The sequence below is a fragment of the Physella acuta genome, unplaced genomic scaffold (genome assembly GCF_028476545.2).
Source record: "Physella acuta isolate Inbredline_101_S28 unplaced genomic scaffold, ASM2847654v3 ptg000808l, whole genome shotgun sequence".
Classification (NCBI taxonomy): Eukaryota; Metazoa; Mollusca; class Gastropoda; family Physidae; genus Physella; species Physella acuta.
Window position 1 is genome coordinate 311354 of NW_026732326.1, and position 25227 is coordinate 336580.

General features: G+C 34.3%; 3 protein-coding genes and 1 long non-coding RNA gene across 9 annotated transcripts; 3 read left to right on the plus strand and 1 right to left on the minus strand.

Annotated features, from left to right (window-relative positions):
- Nucleotides 1–929: 929 nt before the first annotated feature.
- LOC131951338 (methionine aminopeptidase 2) lies at nucleotides 930–6481 on the plus strand. Its single transcript, XM_059313703.1, has 12 exons — nucleotides 930–1007; nucleotides 1187–1376; nucleotides 2090–2203; nucleotides 2298–2354; nucleotides 2778–2901; nucleotides 3006–3111; nucleotides 3239–3294; nucleotides 3517–3698; nucleotides 3946–4137; nucleotides 4377–4480; nucleotides 5353–5468; nucleotides 5558–6481. The coding sequence occupies exons 1-12, from the start codon at nucleotides 933–935 to the stop codon at nucleotides 5808–5810; spliced, it is 1569 nt and encodes a 522-aa protein (XP_059169686.1). The 5' UTR covers nucleotides 930–932; the 3' UTR covers nucleotides 5811–6481.
- On the minus strand, nucleotides 4474–14594 carry LOC131951341 (uncharacterized). The gene is made up of 3 exons (XR_009388418.1): nucleotides 14440–14594; nucleotides 9704–9863; nucleotides 4474–4797 (listed from the first exon to the last, which is right to left on the minus strand). It is a non-coding gene; the product is annotated as an uncharacterized LOC131951341 (long non-coding RNA).
- On the plus strand, nucleotides 7885–10866 carry LOC131951339 (protein rolling stone). Its single transcript, XM_059313704.1, has 5 exons — nucleotides 7885–7961; nucleotides 8489–8579; nucleotides 8834–8947; nucleotides 9689–9921; nucleotides 10301–10866. The coding sequence occupies exons 2-5, from the start codon at nucleotides 8502–8504 to the stop codon at nucleotides 10746–10748; spliced, it is 873 nt and encodes a 290-aa protein (XP_059169687.1). The 5' UTR covers nucleotides 7885–7961; nucleotides 8489–8501; the 3' UTR covers nucleotides 10749–10866.
- LOC131951340 (uncharacterized) lies at nucleotides 14479–25047 on the plus strand. 6 transcript variants are annotated; one of them, XM_059313709.1, is made up of 5 exons: nucleotides 14479–14563; nucleotides 20781–20872; nucleotides 21541–21654; nucleotides 22153–22385; nucleotides 22609–25047. In XM_059313709.1, the coding sequence occupies exons 2-5, from the start codon at nucleotides 20795–20797 to the stop codon at nucleotides 23048–23050; spliced, it is 867 nt and encodes a 288-aa protein (XP_059169692.1). In that variant the 5' UTR covers nucleotides 14479–14563; nucleotides 20781–20794; the 3' UTR covers nucleotides 23051–25047. The 6 variants fall into 6 exon arrangements, with proteins under 6 accessions (XP_059169692.1, XP_059169690.1, XP_059169689.1 ...); XM_059313707.1 differs by having other exon boundaries at nucleotides 14484–14596; nucleotides 20782–20872; XM_059313706.1 differs by lacking the exon at nucleotides 14479–14563 and adding an exon at nucleotides 14697–14873 and having other exon boundaries at nucleotides 20782–20872.
- Nucleotides 25048–25227: the final 180 nt, after the last annotated feature.

Sequence of the window (25227 nt, forward strand, 5' to 3'; positions counted from 1 at the left end):
CTCCGGCTTCTCTGCAGGGTGCGATTTGGCGCCCAGGGCTATCCCGCGAGCACTAAGCGCCTACCTTAGTTTTAATACGGCATTCGATGATTAAGCCGAGCTAGGGGCCGTACGCGGCGCCCCTGCCGTAGTGTAATCGGGTTCACGAGAGCACCATTTTTCGTTCTCGACACTTAGGCGGTGAGTGATTAACCATGATATTACGGTGAGTGATTAACTTACACTCAAGGCTTTCATACAGCACGACATGGTAGTGGGCGATAGTATAGGAAACCAGTGCCTCGATAAATACGATCCAAACACAGGCACTGTTCACATTTAAATAACTCAGCTTTAGAAAACAAGAAAGTACATTGAAATAGGGAGTAACTAAATATTTTAATAGAATAGCAAGTGTCTATTGTTTATATTCATTATTATATTGTTCATTATCGAGTGTTGCAGACTAATACTATTATGAGTTTTAAAAATAAAATTAATTAATTATTAATATGTGTGCATCGAGCTGAAGAGCCGCATCTTGACACCAAAAGAGCCGCATGCGGCTCGCGAGCCGCAGGTTGCCGCCCCTTGCTTTAGGTCTAATGTAAGAAACACAACCCGGTCCTGTCCAGTATTTTTTCCAGACTTTTTTCTCGGGGAGGGGGGGGGGGGCGGACTACATTTTCCGGGGGGGGGGGGGTAGACACTGGTAAAAGTATATATTTTCTATATAAATTCCATTTCGTTCGGCGGGCGTAAGACTTTCTTCGGGGGGGGGGGGGGGGGGGGGGGCATAGAAAAAAACAATAATTCCCAGCACGGAACGTCTATTATTGTCCCTAGATCTACTTAGCCTACTTTTTTTCTAGACATTGTAGACCTAGATCTAGATTTATGTCGCAAGTATAAACTTGGCTCCCGGTTGTGTGTAACGAGTTTGTCCTCACTCCATGGGAAGAGGACTTATTTTTGCGACAAAATTTGAAAGAGGGTGTAGGACTAAAATCGGCGGATGGTGGCTGACAGTATGTAAGAACCCTAATTAAAATGTTTAAAAAATATATTTTCAATTTTTTTTTGGCGACTATACTAGATCTAGTCTAGAAACTAAATCTAGATATATTTTCTAGAATCTAGATCTAGATCTAGATCTGGAATCTAGATCTAGACGTTGAAACTATTCTGGCTTTGTTTTTCAAACTAGACTAGTGGCATTGCACAAACCCTGGCCTACGTTGAGGCAATAACCAACATGGCCGCCGTGAAAACTGATCCTATCGAAGAGACAAAAACCGAAGAATTTCCTTCTAATGGAGAACCCCTAGAATTGATAGCTGATCAGCAAGAAACCGTTGATTCAAAAAAGAAAAAGAAACGCAAAAAGAAGAAAAACAGTAATATTAATGTTTTGTTTGCTTATTTTCAACTCAGACAGTACTGACTGACGTACTGATGTCAACTGTTGTACTCAGTCAGTACTGTACTCAACACTCTTTTGATTTGAGTTCACATTCATTGTCGTCAACTCGTCAAGAAGTAGTATTGTAATTTCGACGTTTTATCATTAGGACTAGGGTTAAGGATAGGGTGGTAATCTATTGTTTTAGGTAGGCTACGTAAAATCAGCCTGTCTAGTAATGTGAAAAAAAGGTGACTCCTTACATTTTTTTTAGTAATTATTTCACATTTTTAGGAGGATTTATGTTTTAAAATTTACAAAAATGTTTCAAAGTTTCATTTATGTATCTGCTTTTAAACAGTTGTATTAAAGATTAAGTGTAACGCCGAGCAAACTGCTCTAATGCCAGCTTTAGCGTCACGCTCAGCGAACCGCGCAAATGCTGCCTTATTATTCAGTTATCTATAGGCCTAATATTTTACACAAATATATCTCAATATAATTCTATTAAAGCCTTAACAACGCTGCAACATTTTTTTACATTACAAGCTGCGGCCGATTTTACGCACCTAAAACGATAGATTACCAATAGGCGATAGGGTTTATCAAAAATGTGTATTTAGTTAGGCCTAACTAAAATATTTTTATTTTACTTCTAATAAATATAGGCCCTGTTAATACATTTTACTGTCATTTCTATTTACTTAGATGTTTGTAATGGAAATAATGAAAATTCTGAAGAGAACGGTTCTGCAGCTCAAATTGAACTTATTGTCAAGGATTTAAATTCAGTCAAAATTGATGCAGAAGAAGAGCAGGAGGGTAAAAAAAAATTTTTTTTATAAAATCATTTTTTTTTCTAAAAAAAACAGTTTTCCGAATAGTTATTTAATTTTTTTTATTATTATTGATTTAGAAGATGCAGATGATGGAGATGGAAAGAAAAAGAAAAAAAGAAATAAAAAGAAGAAGGGTAAGAATTAAGTCTACTTATTTTCACTTAATGGCATGGGAAGGCATGGCCTAGAGATAGAGTGCTAGACTGCTAACCCGAAAGTCTCAAGTTCAAATCCAGGTTCAAGTCAGTGGAACCCCCTGAGTTCACCCAGCTCCTCGCTAGGTCTAAAAGGGAATCTTTACTTTTGTTTTATCTTCGCTCTTATTTTAACAAGTGTAATAAAAGGGTAGTATTTATAGAGAGTAGTTCTGTTTCTTAACTAAAAAAAAATATAAAAAGATTGTTAAAAAATACCTAAAGCATTTAAATCCTTTGAATAAAATTTATAACTGAAAAATATTTACTGATTCTTGCTGACAAAATGTAGCCTGATTTAGTGATTTTAACAAAATGTAACCTGATTTACTTATTTCAGTCTATTCTATGATATTTCTATAGCCAATGTAGGGGGAGGAGCAAACAAACAACAGACTGTGCCTCCATCAATACCAATAGTAGAGCTTTTTAGCCCAGGAAACTATCCTGTTGGGGAGATCATGGAATACCCAACAGAGCAGGATAAGTAAGTTCTGTCTTTTTACTTTGAGAACTATATATTTTTGGTTTTAAAATTGTTTATGAATTGACACAGGTTTTTCAATGTAAATATAAAATGTTACATTTCAGTCGTACTGCTAAAAACAGAATGACAGATGAAGAGAAAAAGATGTTGGATAAATCTCACAGCCATTTGTATGAAGATATGAGATTAGCAGCAGAGGCCCACAGACAGGTACATTATTAACAGTTAATATAGCCATGTAATTACATCATACCAAAAGTAATAATTTGTGTTAGACTAATTTGAAATTTATACTTTAACATGTTTGTATAGTTTTATTTTCTTTTTCATTTTTTAGACCCGAAAATATATGAAGTCAATTATTAAACCAGGAATGACCATGTTTGATATTTGGTAAGTTGTCTAAACAAATACTTTCATAACATTGATTTAATTTAATGGATAAAACTTTATTTAAAGTTTCAATACAAAAATTGAATAGTCAAATGCTAATGTTTCGAAAAAATATTCTCCTAAATTATTTTACTTTAAAACCTCAAAATTGGCAAGCTATTTTTTTTAAGAAGTTCATAAGGAGTTGGTTGCTTTTAGTTTAAAACTTTCAAACATTTATAGTGAAGAGCTAGAAAGCACAGCCAGAAAGTTAATCAAAGAGAATGGATTGGAAGCTGGTCTAGCTTTTCCCACTGGCTGCTCCCTTAACCATTGTGCTGCCCACTACACACCTAATGCTGGTGATACAACTGTCCTTGGATATGATGATGTTTGTAAAATTGACTTTGGAACCCACATAAATGGTATTCATTTTTATTGTAGATCATTTAATTGAAGCTCATTTCTGTTAATGTGTCTGATAGTTTTATTTTTTAAAATGTAGACATCATTGTTATCTATTTATGGCATGATTAGTCATCTGTTCAAAATTATTTTCATAAACCAAACTATATGCTAGAGTTGTAAATTAGTATGTTTATGCTTGTCTTTTTTATGTCTAGCTGCCTGTAAAACTTATACAATTTATCTTTGTAAAAAAAAAATGATTAGGTCATCTTGTGGATTGTGCCTTTACTTTGACATTCAACCCAAAATATGATCAGCTACTATTGGCCGTGAAAGATGCAACCAACACAGGTGTGCGTGCTGCAGGTATTGATGTGAGGCTGTGTGATGTTGGTGAGCAGATACAGGAAGTCATGGAATCATATGAGGTGGAGCTTGATGGTAAAACATATCAAGGTAGGCAATAATGCATTCATCGATACATACATTTATATGCAGTAACATTAAATTAATGCATGAATTTTTTTACAGTTACAGTTTTTTAATTTTTGTACAGTAGAAGACTCTTAATAAATAAATTTTAAAAACAATTACAGATTCATTATTTAATAAAAACTTTGATTTATTTTATAATTTTCCAGTGTTTTTTTTTATCTACAATGCTGTAATTAAAATTTTCTAATCTGTATTTTTAGTTAAGCCAATTAGAAACTTGAATGGTCACTCTATTGGTCAGTACAGAATACATGGTGGAAAAACTGTGCCAATTGTCAAAGGGGGTGAAGCAACCAGGATGGAGGTAATTCAGTAACTTCTGTTTGGTTCATATAGTACTGCTATCTTTATAAATAATAGTGTTGAAAATTAGTAAACATTATGTCTCCCATTAATTGTAGATTTTAGATTGCAGCCTCCTAAAATTCCAGTAGGTCCTGGAAAACTCATAAAACTTTTAAAATTGTAAAAATGTTCTGGAAATCTCCCAAATTCTCAAAATTGTATGATTCTCAAAAATCTGCCAAATTGTTTTTTGTTCCATTGATGGCAAGTTATACTTAGTTCTGTAGGAAACAAACATTGTCACCCAGATGATCTCCGCTCGCATTTTCTTGTTAGCTGAAGAAAAAAATCCCATGATCAAAGGTTCACTGTGAGTTCACATTAGTTAAGATAGCAGCAGCCCTATACCATACGTCATAGCATAAACAATTGCTATTTGAGATATTTGGTGACGTCCCTTTATTTTTCCACAAACCAAGCAATTTGAAAAACGTACTTGAGGTAAATGTGAGTGCACAAAGTTTGTAGGCCTAGTACTAGTACCACGTGCGGCATTAAAGAAACTATGATTAAGTGAACATAACAGAAAAAGTAGGCTTTTATCGTTGGAAATGCTGTATATCTATTTTAATTATAGATCTCGCTTGACCTAGTTAACAGATTAACATGAGCGCTGCACTCAATGTAAATGCAACTATACAATACAAATTTCTTAATTTTAAAAATGTCCTGAAATGTATACAATACTCGTGAAAAGCTCCTGGAATTTGTTTTAAATTTTGGTGCATGAACACTGGTTATAGCCTATAACTGACATTGAAAAAAAATTTCAATGTCAGTTATAGGCTTTGAAAAATCAACTTGTACCCTTATTGTACAATTCATTCACAGGAAGGTGAAGTCTATGCTATTGAAACCTTTGGCAGTACTGGCAAAGGCCATGTACATGATGATATGGAAGTCTCTCATTACATGAAAAACTTTGAAGTTGGTCATGTTCCGCTCAGGTAAAAGCTGAATGAATTATTTTTAGTTATTTTCTATAAGGACTTTGAAGATTTGAAGTAAAAAAAATTTCTCATTTCCTCTTTTTTAGGCTTGCCAAGTCTAAACAGTTGTTGAATGTCATCAACCAGAACTTTGGGACCCTGGCTTTCTGTCGTCGCTGGCTGGATAGGCTGGGCCAAAGCAAATACTTAATGGCGCTGAAAAACTTGTGTGATGCTGGAATTGTGGATCCTTACCCTCCTCTCTGTGATCAAAAAGGCTCATATACCGCTCAGTTTGAGCACACTATCATTTTGAGACCCACCTGCAAGGAGGTGGTATCAAGAGGCGAAGACTATTAAAAAGCTGTACTGGAAAACTACAGAAAGAATTGTCAGTTTTACATTGTCCTTTCTTTATAGAACTCAGTCAAATAGATATTAAAGGATGTAAAATAGTTAAGTAAAACGGTGAAGAATTGAAGGTTTCATATTTTTTCATTATCATTTTAAAAGTTGCTTTATTTAAGTTAAACATCCAATAATTTTGATAACATAGTCTTTGCGGAACGAGAAAGAAATGTTGAGTTAAAGCCTATCAGATTTTTTAAAAAGATTTATAATGTAAAATATACCTGGTAGAAAAACTGATGCTTCATTCAAATAATTTCCAGGCTTTGATTACAAATAAATTGTTTTTTACCTAATTTATACTAAATGTTTAAAAGGCATTTTCACAATAGAAATCCAATTGAATTTCTAAATTTCTTTAGTAAACTTAAAAAATTTTCTTTTTGGAATGGATGTTAAATGATGATAATTTTAGGACTAGTGGAGGCAAATACTCATGGTAGTTAAAATTGTCAATGTGAGCATTCAGTTGCTTATTACAAAGTCAAATAAAAGGGCTTAGGTTGTTTTTTTTTTATTCTCTACCTGGTGTCAGTGTACAGAAATGTAAATTATTTTGAAATTTCAAAACTGAAGTGCACTGTATTTATTTGAAAAAGTAAATAAATCTTCAGACAACTGCAGTGTGATGTGTTTTTTTTTCTTCACCGAAAAGTAATCAAAAGTTGAAAGAAGGCAGACAATTAGATTTTTACATGTATGTGAAATTTCGTCTATATATATGAAACTGTACTCAAGTTAAAGGCTTTTGAAAAACCAAAAGTCGAATAAGTTTCACATTCGTTTATATAGAATCACACAATTAATGTAATACTTGTATGAAATTTCATCAACCTAGCAAACTGCATTCAAGTTATTGTGTTCACAGGCATATAAGACTTTTTTCGACTCAAGGGAGTTGTAAAACGTCAAGATTTGTGAAAAATTCAATTTTTTGCTCTATTACAATTTCGTCTATCTTGAAGTAGAATTCATCTGATTTATTGACCTCGGCATTGGAAGGGATAGTGTTTTTAACACTATGCCCAACCTAAGTTAGGTATCCATCAGAGCTGGGTGGACTCAGACACCTTCCACTGATTTGAACTCGACACTCTTGGGTTAGCAGTCTAGCTCTCTACCGCTAGGCCACACAGTCCCTGTAAAAAAGGTTTGATCTGCTTAGGTTCAGGATTAGGTCAACATCCGCTTGCTTGGCTTTATTTTTCCTTGCACCGCACTGGGCTATCGGCTACAAAAATGAAGAGGTTTGGGCGAAGATAGCTTAGCTGAACAGTGAAAGGTCTGACTCGACCCTCTTATATTGCGAGTGTATAGTGTTTGGATGTGTTCCATGTCACATAGGTCGCCCCCTGGCGGTCAGTCATGAGGCATTGGGAAACAGCAGCGTTCGGGATTGATCTAATGACACTAGGTTTCCGTACTGAACCTCATGGCGTCCGGTTCGAACCTACCCCCCTCTATCTCCTGGTTTACTTGTTGCCCATATTGACCTTGATTGTGTCTTCCAGTGGGGTGGCGTTTAAACATTCAGTCGCCTTGTATATGTCTATAGAAGTCTAGCACATTAGGCACACATCGCCTAGAGTTAGTGACGTCAGCACATTGCCTAGAGTTTATGACGTCAGCACATTGCCTAGAGTTTATGACGTCAGCACATTGGGCACACATCGCCTAGAGTTAGTGACGTCACTAGGTCGGGTGGCGCCCGGTTTATAACCCAGGTAAGCTTTCGAATACAAATCCTTGTTTTAACCGCAAAAACCACAGTTCAGTTTAAGCCAACTTTAGACAATAAAATCATGTTTTAACCACAACCACATTTCAACTTGGGCAAGCTTTCGACAATACACCGGTTGCATAATTATAATAGTTTAGTTACGTTTCGAATGGCTGCTTCTGAAAATAGGCATAATAGAATTATGTTGAATTTTGTAATTGAAAACAGATTCGGTTGAAAAGCACAGCCAGTTAACCTTTGAACCACGAACTATAAATTAGCAGAAATGCTTTAAGAAATGACATTTGTTTTCTAGCAGTGCGATGTTATAGTGTTCTAAGTGCCACTGGATTAATTTTATGATTCAATTAGCTTGGATAAAGGTAGACATGTTACCTGTTGGGAATATGAGATTTTTTTTTAAATATCAAAAGCTTTTTTCCCCTATAAAATCATGTAGGTGTTAATATAATTAACGGGTGGGGGGGGGGGGGTTAGGTGTAGTAAGCTTACAGTAGGGAGTAGGGTGAGTAGGCTCATATGTTACGAGAATACATCCATAACGGGCTAATGTCATTAAAAATAAGTCATGTGACTCATTTCTACAGCTGGTTTCTTTTCAACTTTGCGTGTAAGTGTATTTCTGGCGACAAAGCAATAGTATATAGAATCTAATTAAATATTAAACAGTCGTTAAAATTTATCACAAGACTATTATACCGAAGAGGGACAACTAGGATGTGAGAGTTACGGTTATTTCATTGAGGGCGGGGTGGAACTATATTTATTTTCATTAAAGACCAATCTATATATGAAATAATTATGTTGAATTCACAACTAAACTAAAATTGTCATTTAAGAAAAAAAATGTGTGTAAAAAAACTAATGTTGGTCATTTGTTATTTTTCAGATAAAAATCAAAAATGAGTTTTCGAGAAGAATTTAGTTTTAGGAAATTTGGCTTTCAGGATATTGCCATTGAAAGGTTTTGCATTTTTCAGGTAATCGTATGTATGTTTCTGTACAACATTGCACAGCTACATATATAATGTAACATGATTACCTACGTTTACACACATTTTAAAACAAGAGAACTAGTAGTTTAAAAGAAAAGTCTTGAAATTAAAAAAAAAAAATTAAATGATATTTCGAACTTTTGACTCTTTTTTTTCTTATGGCTAAGCTATATTTAAAAAGACAACTAAGTTTTGTAATAAAACGTATAGTAATTAAATGTGTTTAAATATACTTCCAGTGGCGTGCCCCAGGCGCAATCTATGTGTTTTATCGGCTGGTTCTTGCTGTATACACTAACGTGTGGCTGACTTTAAAAGCCATCAACCCCAATGTCGACACATATTTTCCATTAGTAAGTTAACATTTCAGAATTATTCAAGAATTATTACATACAATATTTTTTTGACATACTCACAAAGTAAATTATAATAATCATGATTGTTTTCTGCCTATAACTGACCTATGTTAGTGAATGTTTTCCTTGAGTATGTCCAGTGGCGTAGCGAGGTCGGGTGTCACCCGGTGCGGAATTTAATGGTGTCACCCCCCCCCCCAGAGGCGTAGCGACCCTTACCGGGGACAACCTTTCAAATTTTCGATTTGCACCCCCCCTCAAGTTTTCGATTTGCACCCCCCCCCTCAAGTTTTCGATTTGCACCCCCCTCAAGTTTTCGATTTGCACCCCCCTTCAAGTTTTTCTCGATATATTCTGCTATTTTTTACCTAGGTGTCACCCCCCTAAATGGTGTCACCCGGTGCGGTCCGCACCCCCCGCTCCCCCCCCCCCTCGCTACGCCCCTGAGTATGTCCATAACTGACATACAGTGGCGTCGCTAGGTCGGGTGTCACCCCCCCCCCCGGAATATATATATATCACTCCCCCCGTGATAGCTTTAAACTGTGCACAGATAATAGTAACGATCTTTATGTTTAGTAGGTTATGTATGATGTGGCATTGTTTTCTATATCACTAGAAGTTTTCGTCATGGGGTCGGGTTAAATTCATCTTTTTATTTTATTCTACACTTTTTAATACTATTTTCTTATATTATTTTTACAATTAAAAACTAAAACTGTTTTAAATTTCTTTTAGCCATGGGGCGCGTACCTGACCAACTGGACATACATCTTGTTGACAATATACTTCACCGTCCACGCCATTGTGACAATAGTTGTATACGCAATTTGTCGTGGCTCAGGACTCCCATTTTTGCATAGAAGATGCTCAGTAGATCACTGGCGTTTGTTTCATGAAGTGAATCAGTCAGCTGGGTATGAAATCATCAGTGGACAGGAGGAACAAAGAGAAAGTGTTTATACAATTAGGTACAACATCTACTTAACATTCCTATACAATCGTATTAATAGAAAGAACATATTATATATATATATATATATATATATATATATATATATATATATATATATATATATATATATATGTGTGTGTGTGTGTGTGTGTATGTATGCTTGTATGTATGTATGTATGTATGTATGTATGTATGTATGTATGTATGTATGTATGTATGTATGTATGTATGTATGTATGTATGTATGTATGTATGTATGTATGTATGTATGTATGTATGTATGTATGTATGTATGTATGTATGTATGTATGTATGTATGTATGTATGTATGTATGTATGTATGTATGTATATATAATCAACATTAATATTATACTTTGTATTCTGATGTGTTCAGGAACTCAATACCCTGGTATATGGGTCTTGTGTGGCTACTGTTCAGCGCTGCAAGTGTGGCCACAATCAATGACACATTTGTTTTTTGGGCTATCTTAGTGCCTGGCTCAAAGTTCGGAACACTCAACACAGACAATGAACAAATGCACCTGGTGAACTGTGTCTTGGTAGCGCTGGAGCACGCTGTTACTGCCATACCCATTCGTCTACTGCATGTCATCTATCCCATTATGTATGGATTTGTTTATGTCTTTTTCTCAATCTTTTACTGGGTGGACAATCACGACCATGTTATGTATCCTATTCTTGAGTGGGGGAACCTTGGTCCAACCATTGGTTATGTGTTTCTCATTGGTTTTGTTATAATACCAGTGGTACACATTTGTTTTTATATACTTTATAGACTAAAGATAGCATTGTTTCGTTGTTGTTGTCAAGAATCAGCATAAACTTTTAAGCTAATTGTGGTAGAATATGTGTATTATTTAATACACTTGAAATAATATTTTAAAACGCAAGTAAAAATTATAAAAGCTATGCATTGAAATAAAAACAACATCAATATTTTAAAAAGGATGATTTTTTTTGTCAGTTATTTTTTAATATAGGGGGGAATTGTCCACACATGACTTTGGACTTGGAGACGATTTGTGACGAGATGGAGGGGAGCGAACTAGGGGCGGGGCGGACACTTTTAAAAGTATATATTTTCTATATAAAATTCATTTCCTTCGGGGGAGGGTGGGGGTGGTAGACTTCCCCCCGAAGAGATGCCTGGAAAAAACTCTGACTAAATGTGTTTTCATTAAACAAGATAAATTATACATAGAAATCAACTTTTTTGTTCAAAAACAACATTAATTAATATTGTTCTTTTCGGCTAAACTAAATGGGAAGTAAAAAATTAGTTTTTAAACACAAAATAAAGTGGGGAATATTCAGCCAAAGATATTTTAGTCTTTCTTCCTTAGACGGACTGTTTAAAAGATCTTTGGAAACCCAACGCTTGAATGATTGTGGTTTCTATTGTGCATTACGAGTACATGTTTTTTTTTTTTTTTCACAAGACCATCCAATAGAATCATAGCTACTCTACAAAGCAAGGCAAAACTTGTTAAGTTGAATACAGCAGGAAATAGATTGTTGCCTTCCGTGTTTCAATCACATGCTGCGGTAACTGAGTGACGTAGCTGCATTGGACGACGTCTGAGTGCAGAGTTTCTTCCAAGGGCATCTCTTCGGTGGGGCTCAGCCCCCCCCCTTCACCCCGAATAAAGTCTACCGCTCCCCCCCCCCCCGAACGAAATGGAATTTATATAGAAAACATACTTTTACCAGTGTCCGCCCCCCACCCGAAAATATCAAGTGTCCCCCCCCCCCCCCCCCCCCCCGGAGAAAAAAGTCTGGAAAAAACACTGCTTGAGTGACTGGCCATAAGTGACCAACGCTTTGAACATACTATTGCTGAAGTTCGTGCCAGACCATTCAACAGCTACATAAGGGGTCATCCATAAATGACGTCACACTCGTAGGGGGGAGGGGGGGTCCGTAATTTTGTGACGATGTGTGATGAGGGGGAGGGGGGGGGGGGGTCAGATGTTGCGACGTCACATTTTTGCATTATAAAAAAGCAATGTTAGAAAACGAATTCTAGACGTTATTTCGCGTTTTAGATAACTGTTTTAATAAATTGTAATGTTTAGACAAGATTTTGAAAAAATATCGATGTTTTAAAAAAAATTCAACTGCAATTTTGAGGGGGGTTGTAGGTTGAGGTGTGACGTCATTTTAGTGGGGGGGGGGTCTGGCTTTTTGTGACGAGGTGTGACGGAGGGGAGGGGGGGAGGTAAAAATCGTCCAAAAAAGCGTGACGTCATTTATGGATGACCCCTAACCAGTTTCTTTCAGGCATCTCTTCGAGGAGGCACCCCCCCCAAGCAAATCTACCGCCCCTCCATAAATATAGAAAAAAATATGTAATTTATCCATTTATATAGAAAATATATACTTTTACCAGTGCCCCCCCCCCCCCGGAGAAAAATGTCTAAAAGAAACAATGTACATAACATCAGAAGAATTTAAACATATAGTAAGATTATATGAGAACAGCGACTTAGCCGATATGGGTGTAGTGTGTGTCCGAACCGTAGGATCAATAGGACAGAAAAAGTTGAGTTCATCTATGACTATAGCATTTGAAGGGTTGACTCAGGGTGGACCGCCTTGCAGACCCAAACGGACGTAACTTTATATGAGGTTTTTATCAACGTGTTACAAGACGGCATTTTTAGACGTGTGACATTTTCTTCTAGAGCTGAATTATGTCAATGTAAACTAGTACATTTTTTGGACCATAAATTTTTGGGGCGCTGTTTCATACTCTACCGCCCATACGATCTGCTTGAAAACCTTCATAGTAGGCCTACTAGTAGGCTATGTTGATCCTGCTCCACAATGGTGAAGTAGAAAACACCTCGGCGACCGCCTAGGTATTAGGGGCGGCAACTCGCGGGGCACCACCTGTCATACTAACACAGTGGCACCGGGTGCGAAGACTGGTTTGTTTATCACCAAGAGTACTGGCCCATTGTATTCCTAGTGTAGGGTGCTCTTTTAAACGATTTTAGTAGGTGCCATGGTGCAGCTTGCTCATAGGGGAGTCCGGGAACACCAGGTCACACGACCGCCGGAGGATGCGCCTGGTGCAGTTTGACAGTTGAATCAAGTAGTACCCTGATACCGTATGCAGGAATAAGGATGTCCAATAAGCAGATCTCAGGTGCTAAGATAGCTGCCGGGACACACGGGGGTTCAACCGCACAAAACCACCGAGACACCGCCCTTCCTATGTTTACAATTATTTACATTCTCTAATGACCGAAACCTACGATGAAATGAACTCAAGAACCTCCCCCCCAACGTTTAATGACGATAAAGTATTGTATAACAGACAGCACATACACAAACTTTGATTTTTATATATTTAGATTGATTTTGAATTATTAATATTATTTCCCGATCCGAAATTAATGAAAAAAAGGGTAGGCTACTTTCATATGCTATTAGCCATTTATAGTGAAAAAAAAAACTAATACAAACTCAAACTAAAACAAACTCATACAATACAATATTAATATATGATAGCAACTCCCCAACCCTTCAGGTATTATAATATTTACTAATTAAACCTTTTAATCGCTTATGTCGTGGAGAGATTTTTAGTATCATTAAATGACAAACTAGGCATTAGTGATTCGTCTACACCAGGGGTACCCAACCTTTTTTTTTACTCTAGAGCACATTCTAAAATATCGGTAGGGTGGCGGGCACCACCTATTTTAAATCAACAAACTCCTTCCAGAGGCGTAGCGACCCTTCCCGTCACCCGGGGGTACAAAACTTTCGATGTGCACCCCCCCCCTCAAACTTTCGATTTGCACCCCCCCCCCCCCTCAAATTTTCGATTTCCATCCCTTTCAACCTTTCAATAATGTTAATGAAAAAAATTCTGTCTCTGTCCAATAGTGAGAGGCGGGCACATACGAATCGTTGGGCGGGCGCCATGGCGCCCGCGGGCACGGGGTTGGGAACCCCTGGTCTACACATTACAATGACCCATTTTCTTTTACTTTTATGCTCTCCCGGATGTTTAAAATGCGCCTAACTCTAGATTTTTAGGAGCAAAATGCCTGAACAAAACACTGTCACTATAAGGGGTGTGGTCTATGGAAATAACGTTTATTTTTTTCTAGGGTATTTGACGGATGTGTGCTTGTGTTGGGGGAAGGGGGGGGGGGTGTTACACCAGGCTAACATCAATTGGGACATTTTTTAACAAATGATTTTTAAAACATTCAGTTTAGGTGATGTAATCTAAATACAACTTTAGTTTCAGTATTTTTAAAAATAATTACATTATCAATTAGGGTCTAATAAAAAAATAATTAGTTTGATTTACATTACATCATATAATAAAGACAGTTTGAGGGGGGGGGGGGGAAGCACTGCTTGTTTTAAAATAGAAAAAAAATATATGCCTAGGGCCCTATATATTATTTTTAAAGGAAAAAAAACTCATTAAAAATAACAACATTGTATAAAATACGGATAACTTTTCAAGTAGCAAGTATTCGTTGTCACCTTAATATTTGAAGTTCTATGTGTAGTCTTGGCCCTTGATAAGTGTCACGTGAAGATGAATTATTAATGACTTGTTTAATTTTTACATCATAACTATACCGCAACTTATCGTTAATGGCTATTGTATTCATTTTGATATTTATTGATTTTAAACTCTGTAAGTATGACTATAGTGATGACAATTAGCCTAAATGGACCTACTTTTACGATCATGTGCTGCCGATGACCTTTAACCTTTATACTTTGAACTAAAACAATTGTAAACAACTTCACACAACAACAAAAAACAACCAACCAGCTGTTTTTGGTCCTATTCTGTGATCAGAAGTGTGCGTGAAATAACTGCGACAATTTAATAAAACTTAATTCATTGATTATATATTATCTAGATTCTAGATCTAGGCCTAAGTATTGTAAGTAAAAGTAATTTTAAAGTAAGTTTATTTTATAAGTTTTCATTTTTCATATAGGCCCTATTAAAATAATTAAATATAGGGCAATATATCAATATAGGCCTAATTTAATAATTATTAGGCATTTTAGGCTTATATACTATATACTTATACTACTATATAGATAGTATAGAGTATAGTATAGAGTATAGTACTATAATATATAGTATATAGTAGTATATACTTAGTATTACTTAGTTATACTATATTTAATATAGAATAGTGAATATATATAGTATATCTAATAATTAGTAATTATTAGGCCTAATTACTAATTAATAAGGCCTAATAATAATGCTAATATTCATATATTTTTATATTTAGAATATATATATATTTATATATATATTATTTAGGGTACTATCTCTGATATACTGTGATATACTAGTATATTCTAAGTACTAAGTATAGTTAGTATATAATGGGGTCATCCATAAATGACGTCACTCTTTTTTGGACGATTTTTACCTCCCCCCCCCTCCCCTCTCACACGTCATCACAAAAAGCCAGACCCCGCCCCTAAAATGACATCACACCTCAGCCTACAACCCCCCCCCCTCAAAATTGCAGTTGAATTTTTTTTTAAACATCAATATTTTTCTAAAATCTTGACTGAACTCTGTCAAAATAGAGTATTTTAATCAATTCCTATTACAATTTATTGTAAACAGTTTTCTAAAATGCAAAATAACGTCTAAAATTCGTTTTCTGACTGCGTTTTTATAATGCAAAAGTGTGACGTCACACCATCTGAACCCCCCCCTTCCCCCTCATCACACACCGTCACATAATTACCAACCCCCCCCCCCCCACCCACGACGAGTGTGACATAATTTATGGAGACCCCAATATACTATATACATACTATAATAATAGTATTATTATCATATTATTCATAATTAATACTATTATTATTATAACATATGTAAAGATTCTTTCTGTTATTACTATTAACTTAATTTAATAGTAATAGTTTTAATCAGTGGCGTAGCGAGGTCGGGTGTCACCCGGTGCGGCATTTAATGGTGTCACCCCCCCAGAGGCATAGAGACCCTTCCCAGGGACAAACTTTCAAATTTTCGATTTGCACCCCCCCTCAAACTTTCGATTTGCACCCCCCCTCGAGTTTTCGATTTGCATTGCACCCCCCCCCCCCCTCGAGTTTTCGATTTGCACCCCCCCTCGAGTTTTTCTCTATATATTTTGCTATTTTTTGCCTTGGTGTCACCCCCCTAAATGGTGTCACCCGGTGCGGTCCGCACCCCCCGCCCCCCCCCCTCGCTACGCCCCTGGTTTTAATCACACCTGAATCAGAGAGGGTATTTATTTGCATGCTAATATCAGAGGGAGTTTTCACTCTAATGTCCTATAAGTTCCATGTGACTTCACGTTTTGTGTTTTCTCTATATTGTTCCTGAGTGACGGACAGAGTGACAGAATAGTGAAACTATTATTATAGATATATATATTTATTATTTACCGGCTAAACCCTTTTAAACCTTTAATAAATATTAAAGAGAAAGCAATAATTTAAAAATTGCTTTTAAAAAAAATACAACTGATTGTTTGCAGTGGCGTAGCGAGATCGGATGTCACCTGGTGCGGCACCTGATGGTGTCACCCCCTTCCATAAGAAAAAAAAGTATATAAATACACACACATATATATATATATATATATATATATATATATATATATATATATATATATATATATATATATATATATACACATATATATTTATATACACACATATATATTTATATACACACACATATATATATACACACACACATAAATATATATATGCACACACATATATATATATACACACACACATGTGTATATATATATATATATATATATATATATATATATATATATATATATATATATATATATATACACATATATATATATAAATATATATTCCTTTTTTATATATATATATATATATAAATATACAGAGGCGTAGCGAGGGGGGGGGGGGCGGGCGGGGGTGCGGACCTCACCGGGTGACACCATTTAGGGGGGGTGACACCAAGGCAAAAAATAGCAAAATATATAGAGAAAAACTTGAGCAAGGGGGTGCAAATCGAAAGTTTGAGGGGGGGGTGCAAAATCAAAAACTTGAGGTAGGGGCAGCCCGACCTCGCTACGCCACTGTAAATATATATATATTTATATATATATATATATATTCCATATACACTTGTAAGTATGTGTATACGCATGTGTTTATGTATTTAAATTTTTTTTTTCTGCTGGATGTATTTAATTTTTTTACCCCCCCCCCCCCTTGATTGCTTTAAACTGTGTTCTGATAATACTAACGATTTGTATCTATATTCGGTTTTAAATTCAGCTTGATGTTACATGTTTTCTTTATCATTAGCAGGTTTATGTCATGGTGTTACCCCCCCCCCCCCCATGTCGGGATTTGTCCACTTTGCTCTTAAAAGACTATTTAATTCACTCTAATTAATAATTTAATTAAGTGAAATTATCATTTTTATATATATATATATATATATATATATATATATATATATATATATATATATATATATATATATATATATATATATATATATATATACTAGCCGTCCCGGCCAGGCCCTGCTCTGGCTTCTGTAAAAAACCTTTCTGTTAAAGACCATTACGTGTATGCTTAGTTATCATCATAAACCCGGCATTGCCGACCCAAACTAAAACCAACCAAAACCAAATTAACAAAACGCAAAAAAAAGCTAACACAATTACAAATACAAACGAAAACAAAAACCTAACAACAAACCAACCACAAACACCAATACGAACACAAAGAAAAAAACAAACAAAAAAGCAAATGAAAACAAACCAAATCCAAACGCAAAACCAACCACAAACACAAACCCAACGAAAAAAAAAAAACAAACGAAAAAGCAAACGAAAACAACCCAAATCCAAACGCAATACCAACCACAAACACAAAAGCAAACGAAAACAAACCAAATCCAAACGCAAAACCAACCACAAACACAAACCCAAAGAAAAAAACACAAACGAAAAAGCAAACGAAAACAAACCAAATCCAAACGCAAAACCAACCACAAACCCAAAGAAAAAAACACAAAAGAAAAAACAAACGAAAACAAACCAAATCCAAACGCAAAACCAACCTCAAACACAAACACAAACGCAAACCCAATGAAAATAAAACACAAACGAAAACAAATAAACCGGGAGTAATCTCCCCTAAACTTTCTCGAATATTCTTATATAAAACAACAGGGGATGGGAACTCGGGCTATAGACATGATTTTTAATCCATTTTAAATACTTAAAGTTTTAAAAATAGAATAAAATCTCGTAGACAAAAGAATTGCACACCAAGTGAACGCCAAATAAAAAAGTGCAGAATAGTGCGCAATATTATTAGTACTTTAAAAATTTACATTAGTTTTTTGAGAAATCGGAAGTAGTGTAGATTACTACTTCCGGTCAATGGAAATTACTCAAAATTTAACAGAAGGTAGAGAATTAGATCTTTTACTTACATGTGAAATTTTATTTATCTATCTGAAATAGTACGCAAGTTATAGGCTTTTGAAAAATGCAAAGTAGAAAAAGTACCACTTCCGGTTATCGGAAATCGCTCAAAAGTTGATACGGATCTACGATTTTGATAAAATACTTATATATGAAATTTCATCAACCTAGCTGTAACGGTACTCAAGTTATCGTGTTTACACACGGACAGACAGACACACAGACATACGGACAGAATTGCAAAGCCCAGTTTTTCAGACTGGATTACGCAAAAAACCTCTTAATTTTGATAAATCTGGATTGATCATTTTTGCTCGATTAAAATAAGTCCTCTATACTTCGGATGTGATGAAGGACTGAGGTGTAATACGGTGAAAATTGTTAAAATTTCAAGTGATTTTTGTGCACGATTACAATACTTTCTCTATACTTCGTATATACGAGAAAGTAAAAAAGAAAGAACAAAAACGAACCAAATCAAAACGCAACCACTAACGCAAACCCAACCTAAAGACAAAGAAAACACTAACGCGAACATAAACGCACAGTGCTCACGGGGCTGAATCGCCTGCTTCAGCTTAATAAACGACTATAGTACCGCAACTTATTCATAGTCTTTTGCACTCACTTTAATGAACGTAGGCGCGAAACCGAACACGGGAGGCCCGGGACCCCTAATAGCACCCTGTCTGGGCGCCAGAGGACGCACCATGACGTCACCGCCTGATTGAACTTGGTAAACGACTATAGTACATAACTTATTCATAGTCTTTTGAACTCACGCGAACGTAGATACCCTAGCGTACACCGGAAGGCCCGGGGCGCCAAATAGCACCCTGTCGGGGTGCCGGAGGACGCCCGGATTTGATTCACTTAAAGACTATAGTAACCTTTCTTATCCATAGTCTATCGCAATGTTCAAAACAAAATTATGCAGCATAGCGCTCACATGATAGCCCAGGGTGCCAAATCGAACCGTGCAGGGGCGCCGGCGGACGCGCCTGTTTCAATTTAGTGAACAAAAATGATAACACTCCAAGCTTATCCGTAAATGGAAAGAAAGAAACATATAGGATTTGTAGGACCATGGCTTATTAAATGTTATTGATTTAAAAAAAAAAAAATTATTGAACAGTATGTTCAGTGTATAGAATAAATAAAAGGCAGTGTTAAAAATACCTAACGACATTGCACTTAATCAATCCCCGCTGATTATGTAATTATTTTTTTTTTCTTAACACCAAAACAAAGTAATAATAAAAAGTAAATTCTTTCTTCTTAATGATTTTTTTTTTTAAAGGGAAGTAACTGTGCAGTCAATACATCTCCGACACAATTTTAGAAATTTTATAAACGTCGATACACTTTTTAAAAATTTTATGTCGTGTTCATAATTGAAAATTATTCTTTTAAGTAAATAGAATGAAAATTGTTTTTAAAGACTTTCAATGGTAATTTTTTGACTCGTAAATTTAGACGACTGCGCACGATAATTGATCTAACACTTGAATCCGTAGAAATGCCAACGATGCACATTTTTGTCTGCCACATACAGAACTGAGCTTTATATATTAGATATATATAGCTATTTTTGGCCTTGGTGTCACCCCCCTACATGGCGTCACCCGGTGCGGTCTGCACCCCCAAATCCGCTTCACTACGCCTCTGGTTGTTTGTGGTTATAGGAAGGGCAGTAAAAATTTGACAACCTCTAATGACTGACTCTGATCATTGCGTAACCAGGGATTAAAATAGTTATCATGGTGCAAACAATTGTCTTCTACAAAAATGTTCTTTGTTGATAAAATCTTTATCTTCTTTTGTTGTTGACATTATTGTACAACAGAATTATGTAGGCTATTGATGACCAAACCTATTGCATTGTTTAACTAATAATACTATTATGAGACTATGCTATTAATAGTTGTTGATAAGCTTGATAAACTAGCTTATCAATTGCTTAGATAAACAAAAACTGGTATAAAATGTGCTAATTTAGATGTCAAGAAGCAGAAGTGCTCTTTAATATGCTACCATCTGTAAACTGTAACTTTATTTTGAAATAAACAAGTGGATATTTTTTGGTATTTGGTGTGCTTTTTTGTGGTTAGTTATTCTTTTTAAGAAAAGAAAATATTGGTACTTTACAATTAGTCAGAGACAATGCTGCTGGGGGTTAGGTGGTGTGGTTAGAGATGGCTTCTAAATTTCAGACTACATTAATCTTTTCTCAAATTCTTGCATTCTATAGTACCGTAATGTACTCTTTATAATATTTATATGTTCAAATAAATTTGATATTTATTCTTGTTTCACATGAAGAAAAAAACTTTAAATGCCAACATTTGATTTTCTGCAGATAAAAATTAACAATGAGTTTTCGAGAAGAATTTCGATTTAGGAAATTTGGCTTCCAAGATGTTTCCACTGAAAGGTTCTGTGTTTTTCAGGTACAGTTATTTCACAAATTTTGTAACTGTAATAGTGCTAGACTTATAATTTAAGAAGTTGCATTTAAGTCAAATTCATTTTGAGTTTTTAAAAATAACAATTTGCTATGTGGTGAGAAAAGTAAATTTACTAAATAAAAGATCCATATACCTCTTCAAATAAGCAAAGTTGGAACAGCGTATTTTTTAAACATTTTGTTCGTGCACTTTAAAAACAATAATAATATATATTTAGTGGTGCTTCTAAAAAAACAAATCCTAAATCTAAATGAAACAGTGCAGTACAATGTTGCCAAGCTGACTTTAAATTAAAAAAAAATTTCTATGCAAAAGTCTAAATTGCACAAAACTCAAAGTGTTGGTAATGGATTAAATCATTGATTCATTTGATTAGCCAACTGCAGCTTCTGAACCCCATGCTTGAGTAAATGTTATTTTAAAAAAAATTATACATATAATGTACAGTAAATTTGGTTTAATATAGATTTTTGGGACCTAAAATATAACTTATTGCGACTTCCATAGTATTTATATACGCAGAACTAATGTATAAATTTTCTGTTTACTCACAAAATGTTGCTAATTAAGCTCTTTATCAGTAAACATATTTATTTAAAATAAAAAAATGTATTAATACCACCTTAAGTTGTTACATTTTGCATTTCCAGTGGCGTACTCCTGGTGCACTTTATGTGCTATATCGGCTGGTACTAGCAGTGTACACTATTGTGTGGTTAAGTATAACAGCTAGCCACTCTCGCATCAGTGACAGTTTTTCAATGGTAAGTTGGCGCTAAAATAATATTAGTCAATTAAAAATGCTTTTTTACTTTCTCATATATGAAGTATATGAGAAAGGGACGTAGAGGCCTAGCGGTACAGAACTGGACTGCTAACCCGTTAGTCTCGAGTTCGAATCCGGGTTCAAGTCAGTAGACCATCCTTTAGTCCATCCAGCTCTGATAGGTACCTAACTCGTGTTAGGGTAAGTAAAGGTGGCTGGGCATAGTACTGACCACACTATCCCTTCATATGCCGAGGTCACAGAAACAGGTGAACTCTACTTCACTTGACCCGTAGAGCGTCAGATTTGGAAGAGAACTTTATTTCACTGCTACTAAAAATGCTTTTATGCAACAAAACGTTAATATTCTTATGCAATTTATTTTATAAACAACTTTAAAATGTCTGCATCTAATTCAATATAAAAAAAATTGTTACAATTGTAGAATAAAAAATGCAGTTCTCTTGATAAAAAGTTCATTATTTTTACATTCTAGTCATGGGGTTCGTACCTGACCAACTGGACATATGTCTTGTTGACAATATACTTCACCCTTCACGCCATTGTGGCGGTTGTTGCGTACACAATTTGTTGTGGTGCAGGGCTTAGCTTTTTGCACAGAAAACGCTCAGTAGATCACTGGCGCTTGTTTCATGAAGTGAATCAGTCAGCTGGGTATGAAATCATCAGTGGACAGGAGGAACAAAGAGAAAGTGTTTATGTTATGAGGTTAGTCTAAGAACATAATCAGTGGGTATTAAAACACTATGTTATGTTTGTATGTTTGTATCTATATCCATATCTATCTATCTATATTATCTATCTATCTCTCTCTTTCTATATATATATATATATATATATATATATATATATATATATATATATATATATATATATATATATATATATATATATATATACACACAAATATTTTTTTGCAATTTATTTGTAGGAACTCTGTACCCTGGTATATGGGTCTTGTATGGATTTTGTTCAATGCTGCAAGTGTAGGTGCAGTCATGGTGACTCTTGTTTTTTGGGCTATCTTAGTTCCTGGAACTCAATTGGGAACACTCACAGTTGACAATTTACAATTACATTTGGTGAACAGCATCTTGATAATTCTGGAACACGCTGTAACAGCCTTGCCTGTCCGCCTTTTCCATGTCATTTACCCAATATTTTATGGATTAATTTATGTATTTTTCTCAATATTTTATTGGGTGGATGATCACTCACATGTTATTTATTCTATTCTTGATTGGGGTAATGTAGGCCCAACTATTGGTTATGTGTTACTCATTGGTTTAGTTATTATACCAGTTATACACTTATGTTTTTATGGGTTTTATCGACTAAAGATTATTTTGTTTCGTCATTGCTGTCAAGAGTAATAAAATAACAGATAATTTTTGTATAAATTGTGGACAGAAGTAAATGCCTGTTTATTAATATTTTAAATTAGTGGTCTTTACTTTTTAAATATCTTATATTTTAAGGCGTGCTTATAAAAACAACCTCAACATTTTAATACATTTTTCATAGTTTTACATAATATTTTTATATAATACTAATACCTTTTAGAATTTGAATGGATATTTCGAAGCTTATGGAGATATTAATATGATAATTAAGTGATTTCTCTCCTAAAATTAATAATTTTTAAATTGATATTCGAGATTAAAAAAAATAATATACCATTATTGTATTTTAATCATGATAATAAAAATAATTGTTACTATTTGTGTATTATTACTATACTTTTCTGAACAATTTGCTGCTGCATTATATTATTCAACCTGTTACTAAAGTATTGTATTTACTGTTCTATTTATAAAATCCAGTAATTGCATTTTATCTTTGCCTTACATATGTTGTTTTATATCATCCTATTGATGGGAAAATAGATGCATTCCTGATATATTGTGAAAGTTGTACACATTCAATGTTTTCTAGCTTGTTGAAAAATATCTCTACTCTTTACACATTTATGATTTTTAACATTTTTTTTATTATATAATTATTGTATAGCAAAATATTTATAAAATTGGAATCCATATATATTGAATATTAAATTATTATTATAATTATATGGGATAGTAGTTTTAAAATTTAAGATAATACAAAAAATTGGTTAAAATAAGAGACATTCCAGTCATATACAGCTATATAGAATCATGCGTGTAGAGAGCCCATGTAGTGAGAACAAAACCAACAACAAACCAGATTTCTGTTCACAAATTCTTGCAAGTAGAACTAATTGTTTTAGCGGCTTCTAAATACTTTGATTTTTACAAATTAAATTTAAGAAAAAACTTGCTGAAAGTATGTACATTGTATGTTGATCCACATACAACATTAAACAAAGCTTATTTGTCAATGATTAAGTGTTGAATTACATTGTTCTCTACCCACGATCACTTGGTAAAACCTTACCATCAAATCTACCACATTTTAAGTCTACAATATGTGCATTTTGGTCAGCAGAATGTAAGTTGCCTTTGTGGCAATATTCTAAATAAACTCTCTCTGGCTCTTTTTACCAACAGCCAATATTCTTTCAGACCTTATACACCAGCTATATTTTTACTCTGATATTATAACCAAACATGACGAACTCTTGGATGTTCAGGCTGGATTTTATGCCTAGCTTGTCATTTTTCTTATAAATGTAAGAGTTTTATGGTGTGTATAGATCCTGTCATGACTGACATTTGAGATGCAATATTCCTTTAACTTTCAATATTATAATAATATTTTAACTTTTGTGATGTTGCCACTTGCTTAATATTATTAATAATCATGCTTTTTATTTTCATTTACAATACAAAATTCAGATTTTTTAAGATTTTTATTCCATTTATTTGTTTTTACACATTCCTGATTTTCTTTTTAACACATTTTTTTTATACAAGAACCTGTGAAATAAAATATTTTCCTGGGTTAGCCTAATTCCTTTTAAAGGACAAGAATGAAAGAATTTTACCTTAAGGGAGAATGGACCTTCAATTTTTCTTCCTGAATTCAACTTTGAACTATGCTTAAATTTAAATAAAGAAACTTCTATGTGTGGCACATTGTTTTTTAAACAGTCTTCCATTTCCTTTTTTCAATGTTATTTTATCTGAAACTAGTTTAAAAATATTTGCACCATGAATCTCGTTAAGTACTTAAATATTAATCACTCAAAAGCTTCAACTATTATTTTAGCAAATGCTGTATTTTTTTATCATTAGAATAGATTAGTATGTTTTTGTTTTCTATAATTTGTTTTATTTAAATTCTTAAATGTTATTAGTTAATAGAATAGCATGATAGAATATATGTTTTTCAAAATAAAAAAATTGTAAATTAAAATCTTCATTAATACTATTAATTTAAAGAAATAAAATTATTTCAAATGAATAAATTTTGTGTCTGTTTTTTTCTGGCGTTGCTCCCATTTGGTCGTTTCCAGTGGTATTAAAAATATAAACACAATGATCATAAATTAAAATTGTAGATTAAATTAAAATTGTATTTTTAAAATTAAAAACAAATAAGCTCCCCCCCCCCACACACACACTATCTT

Coding starts and splice junctions, on each gene's coding strand:
- LOC131951338 (XM_059313703.1), top strand. CDS start 933: ATGGGAAGAGGACTTATTTTTGCGACAAAATTTGAAAGAGGGTGTAGG. Junction 1,377..2,089: donor ACGCAAAAAGAAGAAAAACA/GTAATATTAATG, acceptor CTATTTACTTAG/ATGTTTGTAATGGAAATAAT. Junction 2,355..2,777: donor AAGAAATAAAAAGAAGAAGG/GTAAGAATTAAG, acceptor ATATTTCTATAG/CCAATGTAGGGGGAGGAGCA.
- LOC131951340 (XM_059313709.1), top strand. CDS start 20,795: ATGAGTTTTCGAGAAGAATTTCGATTTAGGAAATTTGGCTTCCAAGAT. Junction 21,655..22,152: donor TCAGTGACAGTTTTTCAATG/GTAAGTTGGCGC, acceptor TTTACATTCTAG/TCATGGGGTTCGTACCTGAC. Junction 22,386..22,608: donor GAAAGTGTTTATGTTATGAG/GTTAGTCTAAGA, acceptor ATTTATTTGTAG/GAACTCTGTACCCTGGTATA.
- LOC131951339 (XM_059313704.1), top strand. CDS start 8,502: ATGAGTTTTCGAGAAGAATTTAGTTTTAGGAAATTTGGCTTTCAGGAT. Junction 8,580..8,833: donor AAAGGTTTTGCATTTTTCAG/GTAATCGTATGT, acceptor ATATACTTCCAG/TGGCGTGCCCCAGGCGCAAT. Junction 9,922..10,300: donor GAAAGTGTTTATACAATTAG/GTACAACATCTA, acceptor TGATGTGTTCAG/GAACTCAATACCCTGGTATA.